This window comes from Diospyros lotus, chromosome 8 (genome assembly GCF_014633365.1).
Source record: "Diospyros lotus cultivar Yz01 chromosome 8, ASM1463336v1, whole genome shotgun sequence".
NCBI lineage: Eukaryota > Viridiplantae > Streptophyta > Magnoliopsida > Ericales > Ebenaceae > Diospyros > Diospyros lotus.
The window spans coordinates 5598120-5620337 of record NC_068345.1 but is presented as its reverse complement, the minus strand read 5'-3'; the positions used below and the strand labels follow the sequence as shown (position 1 = coordinate 5620337).

At 37.4% G+C, this 22218-nt stretch overlaps 1 protein-coding gene and 1 non-coding gene across 3 annotated transcripts; both read right to left on the bottom strand.

The window, feature by feature from the left end:
• Positions 1-2218: 2218 nt before the first annotated feature.
• LOC127809069 (small nucleolar RNA Z221/R21b) lies at positions 2219-2307 on the bottom strand. Its single transcript, XR_008025072.1, has one exon. It is a non-coding gene; the product is annotated as a small nucleolar RNA Z221/R21b (small nucleolar RNA).
• A 1065-nt stretch (positions 2308-3372) lies between these two features.
• On the bottom strand, positions 3373-21614 carry LOC127808679 (vacuolar protein sorting-associated protein 45 homolog). 2 transcript variants are annotated; one of them, XM_052347244.1, is made up of 13 exons: positions 21354-21614; positions 10795-10996; positions 10583-10662; positions 9892-10119; positions 9500-9625; positions 9280-9360; positions 9045-9186; positions 8705-8883; positions 7341-7508; positions 5422-5529; positions 5207-5328; positions 4286-4417; positions 3373-3914 (listed from the first exon to the last, which is right to left on the bottom strand). In XM_052347244.1, exons 1-13 carry the CDS (start codon positions 21441-21443, stop codon positions 3854-3856), a joined length of 1719 nt encoding a protein of 572 aa, XP_052203204.1. In that variant the 5' UTR covers positions 21444-21614; the 3' UTR covers positions 3373-3853. The 2 variants fall into 2 exon arrangements, with proteins under 2 accessions (XP_052203204.1, XP_052203205.1); XM_052347245.1 differs by having other exon boundaries at positions 7353-7508; positions 21354-21611.
• Positions 21615-22218: the final 604 nt, after the last annotated feature.

The window sequence follows — 22218 nt, the reverse complement described above, 5'->3', positions numbered from 1 at the left end:
TCTTGGGCAATTCGTTGCCAAAAATTGAAGCATAGGGCATATCGCATATGGTCGCATTTTGGGGAAAGCATGCCTTACCCCTACTTTTGCGAAGTTGCTTTGGAGGAGCCATCAACACGTAAAACCCATGTTGCCTTTAACTTGCCCAAACCTTTGTGAGAATTTGAGCCTTAAGCGTAGGTCGTCTTTAAAACTGTACGTCGAATTCTCTTAAGTTCCGATCATTCGAGATGCCATCCAAGCACGGGCCAAGCCGAACTCAAACTTAGAAATTAACTTGCTCGAATTGCAACCCTATTCTTCTGTATCTTCGTAAGAAATTTGGGTTTTATATGGAAGGCCAAGATGAAGGCCTCTCTAGTCCATTCAAAGTTAACCTTCCAAAAATGGCATTCTATGTGCTCGGAGCTTTTACATCTCAAAATATCTTATAATTGTTCTGTGAGAAGATCGTTCCCCCACCATATGCGGTAGCGAGAACATCCCTTTGGGGGTAACTACCAACTAATGTGGGGCGGTAGGCTCTAGGATGTGTCTATTTAGGAAAAAGTGTTTTATCTAAATTTATTAGAAGAATTCTCCAGTTCTGACTTCTGAGTTAACCTCTCGTTTCCCAAAAAAAGAATCCTGATCGAAATTAGGGAATCCAATTTTAAGAAAGATCATTTTGCGCTTGGGTCTATAAAAGACCTTTTTCTTGAGATAAGCCAAGCCGAAATGAATACCCAAATCAAAAGCGGCCTGGTTAAGTGAGCCAAGCCTAGAGTGGCTTAGCTAATGGGCCAGGGCCGAGGATGGCCTAGCTAATAAAATACGTGTCCATTGAGCATGACCATGGGCATATCACTTCGGGAAAAAGATGTTTTTTAATCTAATAGGCTAATTGGAGCGAAGTTTGAATTAAACCAAAAATTATGCTTTTAATAGAAGAATCAAGTACTAGTTAGCTTGGATGTCTTATACAATTCATGACTTGAGAGAAAAATGTAATGTCGGCAACAAGTAGGACAAGGGCGAGGTGGCCATGCCCTGTCCACAATTCTGAATCTTAGCACACCACCCCCCACGAGGCAAAGGGTTAGCACCCCATCCCCTCAATGTCATAAAAGCAAAAATTTTACATAGGATCACATGTTGTAAAAATGAAGCCTCAAAAAGAATATTCGATGATAAATTGCAGCTGATCATCACCAAATACTAGAAAAAATGATCATCAAATACTAGACATTCGACAGAAAATTTGTCACAGAAGAAAGAAAAGGAGATAAAGCAAGAGGGGGGGGGACTAGGGAGGAATGGTTGGGTTCGACCTCACCATCAAGAAATTGAAAAGAAAGGGGTTAGCATACATTAATCTGACCATGTATCAACCATGGAATTTTAATTTCATCAACCATACAGTATAAAAGACGATTACAGAACCTGGAATTGAGAGCGAAATAATCAGAAATCTCGTGTGGAAAAATGCCCGCTCATTGCACCGTAAATGGCGATGCTGCGTTCGCACTACAAATTTCATCATACGTTTAAAGGAACGAAAAAAAATGGATGAAATTGGATAATAAGGAACGTACACACAACTTTCATTTCTATCAAGAAATTAAACTCTATTACTCTCTCCCTCAAATTGGTAAAAAACAAATAATATGAAGATGAATGAGAGTTTACTTCACCATTTTGAGAATATTAATCTTCTAAATCCCTTTCACTTGCAGAGCTTTAAAAGGAAAAACAAACAACTACATGAATGAATGCAAACAGTGTTCACTCATTAAAAAACATTTTCTTAAAAAAAGATGAAATCAAATAACCAACAAAACAACTAATATTTTCCGCTTCTGTTTCTAAAATTTTGAAACGAAATCAAGATTATGTCAACTTTAATTCTGGAAAAACATTAACTACCATAACCAAATTCAAAACCGACATAATTTTCGTCAGGAGAAAAAACATGGAATCAACAGAATACTATCCAGTTAGTCAGGAAACTCTAACTAGAAAAGGCGAGCAAAGAGCAGATCAAAATAGGAAACAGAAAAGGAACCATCAGAAACCAAGTGTAATCCCCAGAAGCTTCTTGGGTGAAGCTGTACGGTCCGCATCGTGGTTAACGGCCTTCCTTCTGGAGAGGCCATCCATCACTTGGCTCCTTCTCCGATCGCGTACAGATTAAAAAAAAACAAAAAAAAAACATCTGAAACATCGACAATCGAAGGGAGGGCTCAGATCATATGGGTTTGAGAAAGCATTTTCATCACTGATTAGCAAAATCAGAGTGGTGCATGACTTCTTTACTCGTCATTGCCCCTCCCAAACCCTAATCAAAACCTGTTTTAACTAAATAAACGAGCGAGAGAGAGAGAGAGAGAGAGAGATGGATGGCCATTTGAAGCGATGGCTGCCGTTTATATAGAGCTCAGCAATGAGACCTAACCAAAACCCTAATGCTCCCATCTTCGTTCGTTATTACCTTTTTGTCCTCGGAAACTTATTGTTATTTCCACTTTATACTTCTCTTAGCGTGAAATGTTTAAAATATTTTTGTTTTAGTTTTAATAATTAAAGAATATATTCTCGTCCAATAGGACCAATATTTTATATTATAAAAAACAAACAAAAAAAAGCCTTTAAAACCCTAGTTAATATTTAATAATTTATATTTTTTTTGCAACATTTCTTTAATAAAATTTAATTAAAATAATATAAAATTATATTTTATAATCATCAATCTTTCTAATGATTAATTTGTATCTACATCATTTTGATATAAATTTTATAACATAAGATTTCATATCTATACATCATGTTATAAGTACATCATTGTGTATATTTTAAACTACAAAATATATCATAAATAATAAAAATACCTCTCGCGCTTCATCACCTCAACTCAATGCACCTTAACGCCTCACCACCTTGGGTAAGAAATATTTTAATCATACGCTTCACCGCCTCACCTCATTATCTTAAATAAAGAGCATTTTAAATATTTTAATATCATTATTTAGCTCAAAGTATATACAATATACACCAATAACATTTTCCTTATTATTATGTTAACATATATTCCTTGTCTGGAAAACTTCATTGATGGCTGTGGCTTGCGATTGATTGGGCGCGCGCGCACGCATAAGGGCTAAAAGCCTAAACTTGAGTAGCTCTATGAGTCTTATCGCATGCACTTCCGTTCTTAATATAGAAATACTAAATTACAATAAAGGGGTGGCTATAAGGTATGTTTGTAAGCATAAATGTTGAAACACATTCACTATTACTTCTAAAAAATCATAAATGGCCAATGATCATCTGGGTGTTCAACCTTTCCTACCAACTTTAAACAACAATTCACATTCACATGGACAAGTCCACATCTTCTATGCAATGTTTAAAAACTCGCTCAAAAGATGTTCTCCATTACAAGAGTTAGGTATTGGCTATTTCATTCTAAAAGATCATCATCTACAATGAACTACAACAACATATATCAGTGAGCTATTATATATAAGAATAAATGAGGTCTTTCAAGTAAATGAAATCATGAACCATCCTCCTTTCCTAGGATCAAAGCCTAAAGTATGTGTGGCTCACCTGTACCATCAGTCCTTCAAGTTACTCGGTGCTTTTAGTCCTTTTATCGATCAACTGTGCCCTTTTCTCCTGTTCCAATCAGTCGTAAAAACTGATTCGAACTCCATTTTATGCCGAACAAATGGGCTGGTCTAAGCACTGAAGCTGCTTATGCACAGTATGTTAAAGGGTATTACTATTGACAATCACGAGGAAAAACCCAAAGGCAGATCCACTTATCTACACTCTTCCAATAAAATGTGCGTCTGGGAGGAGAATCTGAACTTCAGACCACACTAGTACTGGTCCGAGTAATCCTCTGGGCCTCTTCAAGGTCCTTCAAAAACCTACATAACCAACAACGGTGTAATAGGAGACATCTTGCAACAATGTAAAATTGAGAAAGGGACTGTAACTGATTATCAAGAAATAACTATAAGGACTAGACAAACTAATTCAAATTTTGTGCCCACAATTTAGGAGAAAGGGTTAAGGGATACTCATAAGCAACAGACTGCACACTGCACCATTCACACCGATCAAAACAAATCAAAGCCAAACTCATTGCTCAGTGTATGTAGCAATCAGTGCATTGAGAGAGTTTGTGCCCCATCAATGCTTGTACAATTGCATATATTGCAATGGGTGCAGTGCAGCAAATTTTTATCCAGACTCTATGAACTTATACATCAAAACATAATGATAACTTGCAACAAACCTCTTGGAATTGAGAATCACTGAACCACCAAGTAGGAAACGAATTCCAGAATTGGTGGCATTTTGTAGGGCAACAGAGCGTGACTCCTCATAGGTTGTGCCACCAACAATAAATATCACCACCTCCTGTGGCCTGCCAAAAATAAAATATACTTGACATGGAATAAAAAAATTGTGTCCCTAATACTTTTCATCCACAGCATATTATGCAGTGATTAATGATGTTTACTAGGAGAAAGACCAACTAAAATGGTGCAGGGAGATCCAATGACTACTTTAAACATCAATAACCAGAGCCTCATCTCACAGCTGATTGGCAGCAGAGCCCTTGAAACATAAAGCCTCATGATTAAAGCTCCCAACCAAAGAGAAGCCAAATCTTGCACAAGTGAAAACAGGTGTTGCACAACCTGAGGCCATGCTTCTTGCCAATTATAATTCTCCTTTTGTTGACAATTTAGGGCACATTTTTAGACGTATTAGAGTAGGTAATGGAAGAGGTAAATGTTATTTCTTATTGTTGTCTTTCCCAATCATAACTTTAACCAAAGAGACTAATCTGAAACTACTTATAGTGCTTTATCACTTCGCCTGCCTTATTTGCATTACAAGTTAGTACTTAGTAGGGATAAATTCTGCATCTTATGGAACAATTTCTAGTTCTCTATCAATATAAGTAACTTATTTGCACAAGTTGGGTGGGATAAACAACATAAGCATCCCAATGCACAAGTGTCCCCACTTTGTCAGGGTTGGGGAAGGGTTGTATTCGTACACAAACTTTCCCATGCTTTTTTGCAAAGAGGCTGGCTCCACAACTTGAACCAGTGTACGGAGTCACAAAGGAGCAACTCAAACATTGCAACCAAGGCTCACAAACATATAACTGCAAACTAAAATATATGATTCATTGCAAACACACCTGCCCTGCTGAAAATGATTTCCAACAAATGGGTAGTCCACATCTCTCAACCTCCCCTTAATAATGCTTTCCATAGTTTGGAATACAAGGGGCTGGTGTTGGGTGTAAACATTCTCAACTCCCTGCAAAAATGAAAACAAATTTATATAGGGGCTTGTGGGCAAGAATAGGAAAGGGGAAAAATGGAACTAGAAGACAACAAAATTGTTCAAAACCTTGAGTCCTCGAGCCATGTTACGTGCAATGTTCAAAAGGTCTCGGTTTCCAAAAAGATCCCCAGTTCGTTTATCAACACCGGCTTGCTTTAATAGGAATTGGACGAGCTGTAATACAACAATCTCAAGTTTAGCAGCCAGAAGCATGAATTAATAATTTGAGTGACAATCTAAAAGAGCAATTAGCAGATGACATTATCAAGTTCTGCTTCCTTTAACAGGAATTGCACGACTGTCATGTCAAGTTTTGCAGCCAGAAGCTTGAACTAATAATTGCTAAGAAGTGACAATCCAAAAGAGCAATTAAAAGATGATAAGTGTGAAAAAGCATAATTTTGAAAGCAAATAATAACATTCAGATTCATGGCCAGAAGCATGAATTAATAACTGCTACGAAATCACAATAAAAAAAACCATTTAAAATTTGAAATAGAATAACAACGTATCGAACTTTTATCCTGCCATATGAGGGCAACTACATGAATTCCAGTTTGCCAGAACTTCTATCGATGGTTAGCTTTATGTTCTATAAGGTTCTCAGAACTCATACCATACCTTAAGTGTCTCCCACAAGTTATTTCTTGGTCTTCCTATACCTCTTTTGCTAGATATTTAATCCATTCTGTCCACTCTCCTCATAGAAGCCTCTATTGGTCTTTTTATCACATAACCAAACCATCTAAATTGCATATCAAATATCTTATCTTCAATAAGAGTCACATGAGTCCAATCTTATTATGAATAACCTCATTTCCAATTTTATCTTTTCTTATATAGCCACATTCATCTGAACATCATCTCAGCTACGCTTATGTTTTGCATGTGTTAGTGTTTTACTACCCAACATTCTTTGCCATACAACAAATTTGGTTTTGTAGCTATCTTATAAATTTTTTCTTTTAGTTTAAAAGATTGTTACTATCACATAAAATGTTGAATGCACTTTCCATTTTAACCATTCTGCCTTAATTCTATGGGTAGCAACCTCATTAATCTCTCCATCTTTTTTGATAATTGATCCAAGATATATCCAAACTTTGTTTTTCTTAGTACAACTCGATCTTCCAATTTTACAATAATATCATCCATACTTATATTTTCACTAAACTTACCTCCATAATGGTTTTCAATATGTTCAACTTAAAACATCTAGATTCTAAAGTGTTTCTTCATATATTGAGCTTAATATCCATGCCTTCTTTCGTCTTATCCACTAACAGTTGTCTTCAATGAAAAGCATACACCAAGGCACCTCTATCTAGATATTTTTAGTGAATTTATCCATTACTAGGGCATAATGGTAAGGGCTTAAAGTAGACATTTGATGTAATTCAATTGTAATTGAAAAATTCCCCAATATCTCCTCCATGTATTATGACAGGTGCTTCTGCTCAATGATACATGTCTTTAGTAGCATGCATACAAGTAATTCAAATTTCTGTCTTCCTGAAAACTCTCATTGAGACTTTTTTAGGAACTTTGTCATAAGCTTTGTCTAAATCTATAAGCACCACGTGAAAATTCCTTTTTACCCAATACCTTTCCATTAGGTGCCACAGCAATTATATAGCTTCCATTGTAACCTTCTTTTTTATTGAAATAATGTAAGTTTGAAAGAAAATATAACATTCAGATTCATAAGTGGTAAAGTGCAATAGAACGTTTGCCTTTTGTCCATGGCATGTTTGTCAAGACCCAGAAAAATACCTGCTGTTCCATAAGATTTTAAGTGTTATTATGATATGTGATGTTTTGTGCTCTACATCTTAGTGGAACTAAATTTATATGTGGACTTTTGTGAACGCTTCCAACCAGTGTACGAACTAACACCCGTGTACAAATACACAGATCAAGTAGTCAGAGCATAACATGCAGAATGCAAGCCAGTCAGATAAAACACATAGAAGGATAGCCTTAACTAGTTCCCTCACCCCAGGCTTATACTCAGGAGAGTGAGAAGCCAGTTTGTTGAAGAGCTGCATCAGTTGAACAGGGCTCTCCTTCTCATAGCGCAGTGCATACAACATAACCAGGCGTAGACGGTCAACATCAGAGACACTTTCATTGTTCAAAAGATTAGTGACAGCCTGAATAGAAATGCATTTTGGAAAAAGTTAGGTGATTGATCTCACAGTTCCACATTCATTAGAAAGTCAACTGGCACTAATCGCAAAGATGATTCAGGAATATGTTCTTTCCATCAAAAAAATCACTGGAAAAACTAAAACCCCATAGGAAGCATTTCAGGATCAATTCTCTAACAAAGTGAGATTCCAGAAAAGCAAGACATAATGACTCAACTCCAAATTTCATCTTGAAAACTGCGAAAACAACCACAAAATAATAATACTGAAGTAACTCTTAATCAATAAGATAAAAAACACAACAAAGTTCTTAACACTTTATGGTCATTAAATATTTCATTTCATATCCTATTCAAATCTTGATGAAAACATCAAACATACACTTTTTAACTGCTTTTTAGAGGAAAGATGGCATAGTAGCTCCTCAACTATAACTTTCTCCTATTTTTATGTGGTGCTCGAGTGCATAAGCTTTGTGGGGATGCAGGGATGGATAAGAGGGAGGGGTCTACAGATGTCAGAAGATGGCATTTCAAGTAACACTTGAGTCCAGTAAGGATTTCTAACACATAAACTGCAAATCATAAATTACATAATTTAAAGATGTGGCAGAAAGATTTTTTCACCAGATATCTAAACCTACAATCCCTGTTCAGCTTAAGATGCAGCAGTAGTTGGTGGATGATAATTGTCCATAGAGGACAAGATATAGTCATGGTGGCAGAGGATTTAAGAGTTAGTGGGTAGTGAAAGAGGGAAGAAACAGAGAAATTAGTCAAGATAATAAGGGCAATTTAGACAATTTTCAAAAATTGTTTTGCCTCATTGGGATATGCAATTCAGTGCAATTCACAAGTGGAGTTATGTGTTCACTTTTAAATGACACAATGTTATTCTTGCTCAAATTACAAGGTGATGTTTTTATTTTTATTTTACTTCTCAACAGGTTACAAGGGGATAAAGTGTTATTATCCCTCTCACTATTGACATGGCGGCCATCCTCATGCTATCAACTGAATGTACCAAATATTCTATCCCAAGATTTACACCATTGACAACGTGGTAATGGAAGGTGAAACTATTTCACTCAAATAGTTATCCAGTAATAAAATGATTGAAACTAATAATGAATTACAGAACTTAGATTAAAACGTAGACAAGAAATCACCACTAAGATACCATATGAAAGAATAAACCACCTCAAATGCTGCCCCTTGCCCACCATTGCATGCCAATTCTTGTTCTGTTTGTGAAACTAACATAAGTTTTCGCTCTTCAACTATCTTGCTCATTTCTGTGACCAGTGACACATGCTTTGAGACATTTCCATGCATTTTCCTGTATTCTGGGTAATTGTCAACAAATTTTGCCATGTCTTCTGCAGAGATTGAAAGGATTTGACAACAAAACTATATCAGCCATTGCTGTACTTTAACCACTGTACAAGCAATCACCAGTAATGTCTTTCTGTATCACCCCCCAGTGGAAGAAACAACATTTTAGACTTCCTGTGATGGTTTCAATTTACTCCATACAAACCTATTGTTTGGATGTTCTGGTTACTTTTTGCAACTTGCTGAAAATCATCCACCATGCGCTTGATGTTCATTCCAATATCTCCAAAATTTTCATACATATTACCTTTAAAAAATGCATCTTGCTCTGATGACAGAACAACCTCCTGTAGACATGAATGGCAAAAATTAGACTTGTCATAAGGGGAAATATATATATATATATATTATATCTTCCTATAAAGCAAATAGAAATCAACCTGTTGATCCTTAGAAATTTTGCCAATGTTTCTCAAGTCCACTTTATTGTCTTGAATACCTATCAACTCATGAACCATAGCCTGAGAAAATTATCGTCATGAGATGCACATATCTAATTTTTAACCACTCATCCAAAAATTACATGACTGTGTAAGTAAAGGGGCACCTATCTTTTGCAGAAAGAAGAAAAAAACAAGTTGAGTGATATCCACAATTCACCTGATATGTCCACTGATTCAGTAAAGGTGTAACAGGGTCATCCCTTCTATCTATTACTAGCAACAAGGGAGAAACTTCTGTTCTTCTGAAATCAAAAAGACCACTCTCCTGCTGGTACATCAGCTTCTGTTAAATGCAGAGAAATAAAATAAGTTAATTTCCCATTATGCTGAAGTCCATAGAACTCGCACATTGTAATCCAAGTCAGTTTACCAAAGTTCATGATTGTCAGGTGCACCAAGATACAGTATCATGAATCAGATTCTAAGGACCAAAGCCAGGAAAAAAGCAAGAATACAAACTGAACATAGAATCTTTGACTCCAAAATAACTTCTAAAGTACTGATATGCAGTATCAAAGCAATGTGTTGCACTTTTGTAACATCTCTCACCGCTGTCTCTTGTGCAATCCTTTTGGCAATATCAGAGGTCCGCTGATATCTAATAACAGGCCGCCGTTTCAAAGACAAGAAAATTGCTGCAATACCATCTACAACTCGATCACAGTAGTTCTGCACGCCTGAAGGATCTATCGCTGCTGGCAGCATATACACATGATTGGAAGGTATATTCAAAGTAAAATGGTAAGGGTCAACCGCAACAAAATCTGCATAGAACTCCTGCAAAATAAATGTTAACAAATAAAAAAAATCATAATTGATGCTCTATTGCAGGCCCAGACCAGAAGTCTCTAGTGTCATTTTTATGTTTATGTCACATTCAATTGCAAATGTAAGAACTTTGCTCAAACGACTAGATACATCTAACACATGAGAATCAGCTTGATTATGAAGCCCAAGACCATGGATAAATAACATTCCATCAAAAAAAGGGCGTCCCAAGTGCATGAGGTTTGCTGCTTTGTAAGGGTTATTAGCAACAACCACCAAAAAAGGATAACCGAATTACCATTGATTTTCCAATAAAGGCATTATAAAATGATGCATGATAAACGTTATTCGCCAAATTCTGATCCAAGTCACACTGACATGTATAAACATGATTTGTTGAGAAAATGGACAAAGTAGCATACAGATAACAGAATTTGGTCCAGCTGCATATGCTTGTAAAATGCAGAGTTACCTGAACTTCTTGTACAATTTCTTGTTCATCCGAGTCAGCTAAAATATGAAGCTGGGTATCCTTCAGTATGTTGGAGAAAACTGTAAGGTACAAGAAAAAAGGGCAATTCACTCAACAGCTCATGATTGAGACAAACGAAATGCATGTGGTATTTCCATATCAGAATAAGATTATATTCCCTCTTCATATTTTCATTGTGACCACCAACTTACATAGATGGTACTCCCCAAATCTTGGACTGCCCAGCTGACGCCGCATGTGCTGAATATTCTCTAATGTTGGCCGAAGAAAGTAAATTGCTTTCAGATGTGACATGGGTTCCCTTGACTTTGAAATGGAATCTACCAGTTCCACCAAAAAGACTTCCTTCTGAAGCAGATCTGACTGAGAATAGACAACACTAACAATGCTAACCTGCAACTCATGAAACAATAAAGCAACCCTCACATAACCAAATATAATCAGTTTATTAGACCAACCCATATTATATATGGGATCTAAGCAAGGAACATGTGAAATTAAATCATATAGAAATTATATCCTGTACAATCAAAGGGTATGCTATAATGGAACAATAGGGTTGCTCCATCATGGCCAAGAGGTCATAGATGTGAAACATGTAAACAGACTCCCAACACACAAGATATGACTTTGTGGTGGCAAGAGTCTCGTGCACTATTGTTGAACTGTTAACCACAATCTAATCTAAAAGCTTAAGTTGTTAAAGAGAGAGTTAACTTTATCTTTTATATTATTATTTTACTCTCAACATGCTCCCTTATGTGTGGCCAAGCTTCACTAATAACTAGTCCAACCACGTGTAACAATTTAAACATTGGGTTGGCAGTAAGATTTGAACTCATGACCTTTTGCATGCTCTGGTACTATATTAAATTGTTAACCAATAACCTCTTTCTGATCTAATTAGATAAAGAGTTAACTTTATCTTTTATATTATTATTGTACTCTCAACAACTAAAATGCCCTATACCTTGTTTATGAAATCACATAGATATCAACAAAAAGATATTCTCGTTAAAAGTGCATAACAATAAACTATAATTGAAAAACAATTGTTAATGTGGAGAAGTGTGTACAACAACAACAACAACTTACAACTCTCCCTCCCTCCCTCACTAATATAAAACTACTCCTTGTTATGACCTACTTAATATGTTGTACTCGGGAATAAAGGGGAAACACGGGGTGCATTGTACTTACTTAGAGGGTTAGTCGATTATTCTTTGATACTTAGTTGGTTGCCATTTTTGGCGGGAATGTATTCTGAGAATGGTTTCCATGTGACTTGGGGAATCAGTATAAATAGAGGCTAATCGCCCCCAAGAAAGGCATTCGAAGTATTAATTCAAATTCTGAAAATATCCTCTCTCAATCTCTCTCATTTCGCTCTCTTTTCTATCTCTCCCTCTCAATTCTTCTTCAAGTTTTCCCATGTTCTCTAGAATTCTTCCCAGAATTCTAGAGAACTCTTGTCAGATCTCTAAGGTCTGACAATTTTGGTATCAGAGCAAATCCCAAGCCGAAGCAATTGGAGGTGAATTCCAAATGATGGCAGAGAGAACGTGTATGAAGAATATGGAGGCACAGCTACAGCAATTCGGATCCACGGTGGCCAAATTGCAAGCACAAGTGGGGCAATTGGAGTTGGGATCGAATCGCAATCATGAAGCGATCAATACCATTGATCAGAAGCTGGATGGAGCTGTTACTCAAATCAGGGAAGAGGTTGGGACTCAAATTCGGGAGCAGCTACAAGGATTTATGCTAATGTTTGCGGGCCGACATTCGGTAAGACTTTCCCTAGACTTACCTCCAAGAGAAAGGACTAAACCGATTCTCCCAAGGCAAGGGATGAATCAGAGGGTGCTTGGAACTCCAGATAGTGGAGACGAACCAATGGAAAGAGGGCAAAATGTAGGAGACCATAAGTTGAGGGGAATTGGGGGGCACAACCACAAAGGATTTCCTATGCCAAAGCTAGAACTCCCTATGTTCAACGGAGTTAGCCCCAAATGGTGGATCAGAAGGTGTGAGAGAATGTTCAAATGGTATGGAATTCCCGATCATCAAAGGGTAACCTTGGTTGCGGCATACCTTAACAATGTGGGGGACGCATATTACCATGGGTGGTCCAAGGTGAAAGAGATATGTCTATGGGAAGAGTTCGCTGAGGAACTATGTGAACGGTTTGGGAAAAGAGGATTGTCCGATGTGGTGAAGGAATTTAATAAAATCCGACAAGGAGGAGGATTTGTGTTGGGCTATCAATTTCAATTTGAGGAGTTGAAAGCACTTATGCTCAACCACCACCACCACCTTACTGAAACATACTTTGTTTCAAGTTTTATAAGTGAGTTGAATGAAAAACTGAGACCAATAGTGAAGGTTTTACGGCCTCAGACCCTTAAGCATGCGGTGGATAGTGCCAGGTTGCATGAACTCACCGTGGATGCATAAATGAAGAAGCAAAGGTTGCTGGCCAGGGTGGAACAAATAATGTGTTAAACCCTTTGAGTACGAACTTGGGCAAGGAAGCCAACAGGAATATACAAGGGGGTAGGAGCCTGGCCTAACCAACTCCTAAGATGGCAGGGGACCAAAATACGAGCAAAGGAGAATGTCTAGTCTCTACTTCAGATGTGGGGACAGATACTTTCCCAACCACTAGTGCAAGAAGCAACTACTTCTATTGGAAGGGGAAGAAGGTGGTGAAGGCAAGGAGGAGATGACCAAGATGCCTAGAGGAATAGAGGAGGATAATGGGGAAATATCACTGCACGCATTGAGAGGGCTGACGAATAGCAAAATTATGAAGGTGGAACGGAAGATTGGAGAAGGCAAATTAATGATTCTCATTAACAATGGAAGTACCCACAGTTTCTTGGATGAAGGGATGGCCAAGAAACTAAAATGCCCTTTGATCAATACTGAACCCCTCACAATCACTGTAGCCAATGGGAACAAAGCGATGAGTAGGTCAGCTTGTGCTAGCTTCTGTTGGGAAATGCAAGGGGAGGAGTTTGAGGCCAATTTGAGGCTGCTCAAGTTAGGAGGCAGCGATATAGTGTTGGGGGTCAATTGGATGAAAAATGTGAGCCCCATATGCTTTGACTTCAATAAGATGGAGGTCACGTTTGAGAAGGAAGGAAAAAGAATGACATTGACAGGCAAAAATGAAGTGGGAGTGTGCAAAATGATTACAGAAAAACGCCTACAAAAGATGTTCAAGTAGAAGGTTGCTCGGATGGCCCAATTCTTCTCCATTCAGGCCATGGAAAAGGGTGAGAAAGAAAATCCAAATGAGAGGAATGAATTCATGCTAGTAGTCAGCACCCCACCTCAGGTGGAATGAGAGGTAAAACAACTTGACTTACTTAATATACTATTAGTTGAATTTGAGAATCTATTCAGGGAGCCAAACACTTTACCCCCTCCCAGACCACATGACCATTCTATTGTCCTGAAGCCTAATTCTGAGCCTATTAATGCCCGGGCATACTGGTATCCCCCAATCCAGAAAACTGAAATAGAAAATATGGTCAAAGACATGCTATAAAAGTCTTTGATCCAACCCAGCCACAGCCCCTTTGCATCCCCCATGTTATTAGTCAAAAAGAAAGATGGAACATGATGGTTTTGAGTGGATTACTACCAGTATATAGTTTCCTTGTATGTTATGTAGAATATTTTTTTTTCCTTTCTTAGACTTTCCTATAAGTGTATTCTCTTCTCTATTAATAAAGCATGTATTCTATGGATTAATATATGATTTTAGATTGAGAATTTCTCCTGCCTGGTTTCACTGATTTCCACATGGTATCAAAGCAAAACCTAAGGAAATTCTAAAATCGTTTTTAGTTTTTCCCTCGGCCTTCATTGCTTGTTCTTTGCTATGTCCTTCTAGCCGTCATTCCCTTTCTTTGCCTTCTGCTTCTTCTCAATTATTTCCAGAATGTCAAAAATCACAGAGGCTACATCTTCCACGGCAACGAAGGAGACGGTGCCGACTGTACCTGCAGTTGGACACGCATCTCCTGGCGAGTTACCCAGCATGCATCCATCATATCGATTGGATGGCAGCAATTACCTCCAATGGTCTCAACTGGTGAGGACCTTTTTGAAGGGAAGGGGGAAGATCTCTCACCTTATTGGAACAACTCCCAAGTCATCAGATCCTCTGTTTACAGTTTGGGACATTGAAGATTCCATGTTGATGTCATGGTTGTGGGGATCAATGCAGCCCGAGGTAAGTAAAAATTACATGTTTTTATCTATGGCTAGGGATATATGGGAGACGGTAAAAAGAACATATTTTAAGGTGCAAGATGCATTTGTTGTTTATGAGATCAAGACTAAAATTTGTAGCACAAGACAAGGGGCTATGAGTGTGACGGAATACTATAACAAGATGAATGGTTTTGAGCTTGAGTTAGATCACTACCAAGACATTAACCTGGTGTGTAGTGAAGACACTATCATTATAACCTCTATACTTGAAAGGGATAGAATAGTATAACTTTTGGCTGGGCTCAACACTGATTTTGATCAAGTTAAGAGCACAAATCCTTAGCCGAGACAAACTGCCATCCTTAAATGAGACCTACTTCATAGTCTGGAGTGAAGAAGATAGAAGGATTGCCATGCTTAGTGATAATCATATGGAGAGTTCTGCTATGATTTCTAACAGAATGCAAGGGGCATGGCCTAAATCATCCCACGACAAGGAGCAGTCTTCAGTGAAACAAGGTAGGGACAGCTTGTGGTGTTCATTTTGCAAGAAACCTAGACACACACATGAGACATGCTTTCGATTGCATGGAAAAGAAGCAGTCTTGAACAAGATGGGAGAAGGATCCAAGGAGACCAGTAAGTTGCAGTCCAAACAACCCATGAGAGCCTACCTAACCACTAACGAAGGAGAAGATATTGCCGGAAGAGAGGAGGTTATGGACTCCACTGCTTCGGGAAGACTGAAACTTGAGGACATCAGCAAGGAAATCAGTAAGTTGCAGTCTTTCTTGCAGACTCTTCAAGGAGATTCATGCTCCTTAGCCAAAGCAGGTATATGCCTAAATTCTGAGAGTTTTAATGTCTCCAAAATACCTAGGAATGAGTTATGGATCTTGGATTCTGGAGCAACTGATCATATGACTCCTAACCTACATTTTTTTGAGACATATGAACCCTTGAACAATTCTAGAAATATTACAGTAGCCAATGGCCACCTTGTTCCTATTGTTGGGCATGGTAAAGTGAGTCTTACCCCCAATTTCAAAGTGCAGCAAGTTCTTTATGTTCCTAGCCTTTCTACCAATCTTCTTTCAGTCTATAAATTAACCCAAGACCTAAATTGTCATGTGATCTTTTTGCCCCATGGCTGTGTGTTTCAGGACTTGACAATGGGGAGGACAATTGGTGTTGCTAGGGCACACAAGGGGCTGTACTTCTTGCAGCAGCAGCAGCCCTATGATTTCTCTGTAGGAGAACAGCCGATTCTCTCCCATGTGTCTCAATTCAATTCCAACAAAGAGGATGCATGGCTGCATCATCTCCGACTTGGGCATGCTCCTTTTCCTTTATTGAAATCTATGTTTCCTAAAATCTTTCACAGTCTTAATGTTAGCGATTTTCATTGTGATGTATGTGAAATATTCAAACATCATAGAGTTCCCTATGCTATTAGTCACAAATTATTCTTGTTTCCTTTTTCATTGGTGCATTCTGATGTATGGGGACCCTCAAAAACTCCCAATTGTTCGGGGGTAGATGGTTTGTGTCTTTCATCGATGATTGCACTCGCATGATTTTGGTCTACTTATTAAAGGAAAAATCAGCCCCTAACAGTGTCTTGCAGTCTTTTTATATGATGATTCTTATCCAATTTGGAGTTTCCATTCAAAAATTTAGAACAAACAATGCTCGAGATTATTTTAATCAAACTCTAAATCATTTTTTTCAGCAAAGAGGCATTCTCCATGAATCCTCTTGTATTGACACCCCTCAACAAAATGAGGTTGCTGAGAGAAAAATAAGGCATCTTCTCAATGTGACTCGAGCTCTTTTGCATCAAAGTTCTGTTCCTAAAAATTTTTGGGGTGAGGCGGTGCTTACTGCTACTCACCTGATTAATCAGGTCCCCTCTCGAGTAATTAGCAATGTTAGTCCTTTTCATTGTCTCACCACTCATTTTCCACATGTTAGTCCTTTGTGCACGTCTCTAAGCAACACCGGGACAAATTTGATCCTCAAGCCCTTCGTTGTGTTTTCTTGGGATATTCTTCCACTCAAAAGGGATACAAATGCTACTATCCTTCTACTTGGAAAATGATTATCTCTAAGGATGTCACCTTTGTTGAAAACCAAGCTTTCTTTCGTCCTTCTGCTTCTAGTCACCAGGGGGAGAGTTTAGGTGGTGACCAGGTCTTGCCCATGTTGGAATAATTTTTCAGCCATCCCCATCTCCCACTCAATCTGATGTTACCTCTGATTCTCTGCCCACTACCACTAATTCCTCTCTTTGCACTTGTTCCTCTCCAATTAATCTTGACTTAGGCTCAGCTCCTACAAAGGTAACATCTCAAGAGATACCTCCATCAATTCCTAATTCTCCTGCAAGGTTCAGAGGGTCGCCTTATGTATATAAAAGAAGGAATCAGCCTACTCAGTGTGCTTAGCAAGAACCAACTTCCTCTCCACAGTCAAGTATGGAATTCTCTCAGTCAATTGAACCTTCACCTACTACTGATCACACTGACTTAGACCTACCTATCATCGCTTGTCTCCTAAGCATAAATGTTTCATCTCTTCCCTTGACTCTATAGCCATTCCTAAGACTTTGGACAAGGCATTGAAATATCAGAATTGGGTATATGCTATGCAAGAAGAAATGAGGGCCTTGGAGAAAAATCATACATGGGACTTGGTGCCCAAACCAAAGGGGGTGCGACCTGTGGGTTGTAGGTGGGTATTCAATGTTAAGTATAATGCTAATGGCACCTTGGAAAGATATAAAGCAAGGTTGGTAGCCAAAGGATATACTCAAACCTATGGCATTGATTATTTGGAGACTTTTGCACCAATGGCAAAAATGAATACTGTAAGAATCCTTACCCAGTTGTTATGGTTGGCAATTGATGCAATTGGATGTTAAAAATGCTTTCTTACATGGTAATCTAGAAGAGGAAGTCTTTATGGAACCACCACCGAAGTTTAATAAGGGTGTTGCAGGGCAGGTTTGCAAGCTAAAGAAAGCTCTTTATGAACTGAAACAATCTCCAAAGGCTTGGTTTGATAGATTTTCGAAGGCTATGAAATCTATGGGGTACAGGCAAAGTAGGGGAGATCATACCCTCTTTATCAAGCACTCACATAAAGGTAGTTTGACTGCTTTGTTGATATATGTGGATGATATCATTGTTACAGGAAATGACATTGAGGAGCAACAACAACTAAAGAAAGATCTAGCTCACTAATTTGATATCAAAGATCTAGGTAAGCTCAAGTATTTTTTGGAAATAGAAGTGGTCTACTCTAAAGATGGTATTTTTCTTTCTCAAAGAAAATATACCATGGATTTGCTGAAGGAAATAGGGATGCTTGGTGGTTGGACAGCAGGCACTCCTGTAAAGCCTAATCTAAAATTGGGAAATTATGATAGCCTGGCTGTGGAGAAAGGAAGGAATCAGCAATTAGTGGGACGACTAATTTATTTATCTCACGCCAGGCCTAACATCGCATTTGCAATCAGCTTGGTGAGTCAATTCATGCATAATCCCATTGAAGAGCATATGCAAGCGATGAGAAGAATCCTATGCTACCTTAAAGCAACTCCTGGAAAAGGCCCGTTGTTTAGACCAGGGAAGGAAATGGAAGTGGTAGGATATACGGATGCTGACTATGGGGGCTCATTGGTAGATAGGAGGTCAACTACAGGATACTGTGTCTTTCTTGGGGGTAACTTGGTGTCCTGGAGAAGCAAAAAACAGAATGTGGTAGTCCAGTCCAGTGCAGAGGCTGAGTTTAGAGCGATAGCTTTAGGTCTATGTGAGCTACTATGGCTAAAGATAGTGTTGTAAGACCTAAGGATATCTTGTAATGGATCTATGAAGTTGTGTTGCGACAATCAATCCGTTATCAACATTGCACACAATCCTGTGCAACATGATAGGACCAAACACGTGGAGATTGATTGTCACTTTATTAAAGAAAAATTAGAATCCAAGGAAGTTTGCATAAACTTTGTCACTTCAGCAAATCAAATTGCAGATGTATTAGCAAAAGGCATGCCTATTAAGAGGTTTGAAGCACTTATAAGCAAGCTAAAAATGATAGATATTCATTCACCAACTTGAAAGGAAGCGTTGGACAATATCGAGATCCACAAGTTGTCATTACAGATATGGTGGATTCTCTCCAACTGTTAAGATGTGATTATGTTTCCTAAATCATTGTTGTATATATAGTTTCCTTGTATGTTATGTAGAATATTTATTTTTCCTTTCTTAGACTTTCCTATAAGTGTATTCTCTTCTCTATTAATAGGGCATGTATTCTATGGATTAATATATGATTTTAGATTGAGAATTTCTCCTGCTTGGTTTCACTGATTTCCACATTATGAGATCATAAAATCCCTTCAATCTTAAAAACAAGCTTTATCAAACAACTATAAAACCATCTTTGTTGTATGGATCAAAATGTTGGGAAGTGAACTAGTTAAGCATGAATATGTGCAAAAAATATGAACATGGCTTATATGAGAATGCTACAGTGAATGTGTGCTTACACAAGAAAAAGCCAAATAAAAAACAAAATCATACTATCAAGACCCTAGTCCTAACTAACGTTTCTTTTGAAGATAGAATTGGAATTGAGGGAGATATAGAAAGAAATGAGGGAGAAACAAATAGAATAATGGGGGGAAACCGAGAGAAATGAGGGAGATACAAACAGAAATGGGGAAAAAACAAAGAGATTCCGAGAGAAAGTAAGGGAGAATTGTAAAGAAAAGGAATATCTTTTAATTCACAACAATCATAATCTCTTGGAACCGTATGATAGCTTTATATATAAAGCTATTACAGTAGTTACCATTTCCACTACTCCACTACATCCATCTACTCCTAATTCATAACTATAAGAAAAATAACTACATTGCTACACTGCTCCTAACTGTAAATAATAATTGCAATTAAATTACAATTACTATTATATTTACTATTATATCCTTGGAGTCATGACACGTACTTAATAAAGATGGTAGTGCCTATTGAAGATAAGATATGAGAATTACAATTAAGATGATTTGAACGTGTGAAAAAAAAAATAATAGCACTTGAAAAGTTAAGAGTAGTGCCTACTAAAGATAAGATGAGAGATTCACAATTATAACGGTTTGCACATATGAAAAGACTATTGATAGACGTACCTATGATGCAAGTGGAGGGATGAAATGAATGAAATTTATAGGAAAGATGGATAAGAAGACAAAAAAAAAAAAAACCTTGGCAGAAAACCTTTAGGCATGGCATATGATATAATGGCCTTACAAACCATATGTGATATGGCCATGGATAGAGCTGATTGGAGACCTAGAATTTATGTAACATACCCCACATAAGCTAGTGATAGCTGTTGTTAGTAACACCTGTAAAGTGAGTTGATGAAATGGAGACCATCTATATCAAAAGAGGAAGAGGAAGACCAAAAAAACTTAGCAGGTATCCCCTGACATGACATTGGATATAATGACCTTACTGAGGACCAAAATGTTGCTTTCAGAAAAAGTTTAAGATAAAGAGGGTCATCACAGCACCTATATTTATACAGGTAACATCTTTCAACTGTTTATTATACATAGATGTCCTGTAGAAAAACTTGAATTTAGATTTTAGTTTGGTAAAATTTAGATAATTGCCTCCATCTCACTGCATAAAGTTGGCATAAATCTGAGCAGCTATTACATTTTAATGATCATGGCACCAATTATGGACCAAATTTTGGAAAGGATAAGGTGCAAAGTAGGGTATTATAAGCTGCCTAGATTCTGGTGACACATTAAAATTGGTAACCATCAACAAAAATGAAGCAGGTTGAGTACCAGACAATGCCTGGAAATGGTAAGGTGCAATGAATAAATTTGACAGAGTAGCTAGTGGTAGACAGCGATCATGTAGCACTTCAAGAAAGATGAAACAACCATGGCACGCATATTTCATCCTCTACTGCTAGCCAGTCCACGGATTTAAGCCAAATTTGAAATCCATGAGCCAGTTAGCAGTTGGGCACCCATTCATAGAATTATATTACTTAGATACCAGCAACTGTTACATGGGTTTAAGTTTAACAGCCAAGACCTATCTAATTCAAAGCTGAGTAAAAATCTCAATGGAAATAATAACGACGAGCAACTATAAGTTCTCTACCAACTGAATTCTTCTCCAGAATGAGTGATTCTAGAAATCGAAGATGAAGTTTTAACTATTTCATTCTGAACTCATTTTGAAACGGGAAACCAAATACACCATCCCAGAAATTCACCGAGGTAAGAACAACTCTTAATGATAAGCAATAATATCACTCGATTTTAACCACTAAACATTCAAAGCATAGACACATAACTCCAAAGAAAAGCAAACTCTCGTCGCTTCGTTTTTTGTGAAAAAAAGTGATTGGATGGCGACACTAAAAATGATTGATTAGAGATCAATGAGGGATCATAAATAACTCTAGGGTTACGAACAGTACGAACCGTCTGCGAATCGAGGATGAGGACCTTCATGCCAGAAATGTCCTGCAACATACGGTTGATGTAATCCCGTGCGGCGGATACCAGCACCATTGTGAGAACAATTTTTCTCGATCTACTGCAAGATTTGTGTTCTTATTCTGACGGTGACGATGGTGAATCTGAGAGCGATCGTGGAGAACTCAGATCTGAACTGGTAAAGGGAAATGAAGAAGATGATCAAGGGCGGGTCGTTTCTTAGGACCCAAGACCCGATTTCTGTTCGGTCGGACCCAGTTTGTCTGGGACCTACTGGCCTGCTGTCGTAGCTGGTGCGTTTTGGTTACTTGATTAATATAAATAATGTTATTTAATTAAATTTAGATTAAAATATTTTTATTCAAAAAAGTACGAATTTACTTAATTATTTATTTTAGTTAGCTCGTTTTTATTTTAATTTTTTTGGAATATCTAAATAAAACTTATCTAAAAAAATTCATATTTAACATATATATATCCTATAATAAAATTATAAAACGGATATCCTAATATTATATTACAAATTACTTTTTGAAATATAACGAATACAACGATATTGTGTTACATTATTAGGAATAATACTAAGTTATATTATATCACAAATACTCATACGTTATATCATAAATATCTCTATATTACATCACATAAATTCTTATGTTATATCACAAATATATCAATGTTATATTACAAATATATTTGCATTATATTATAAATATCAAAGTAGAGTCACGTGAGGCCTAGAGTTGCCCCCATTGGGCTAACTTTTTTTTTTTAATTTATTTTTTACAATAGTTTACTACTATAAATAAAGAAAGTTATATTATAATTTACTAGTAGAAATAAAATAAAA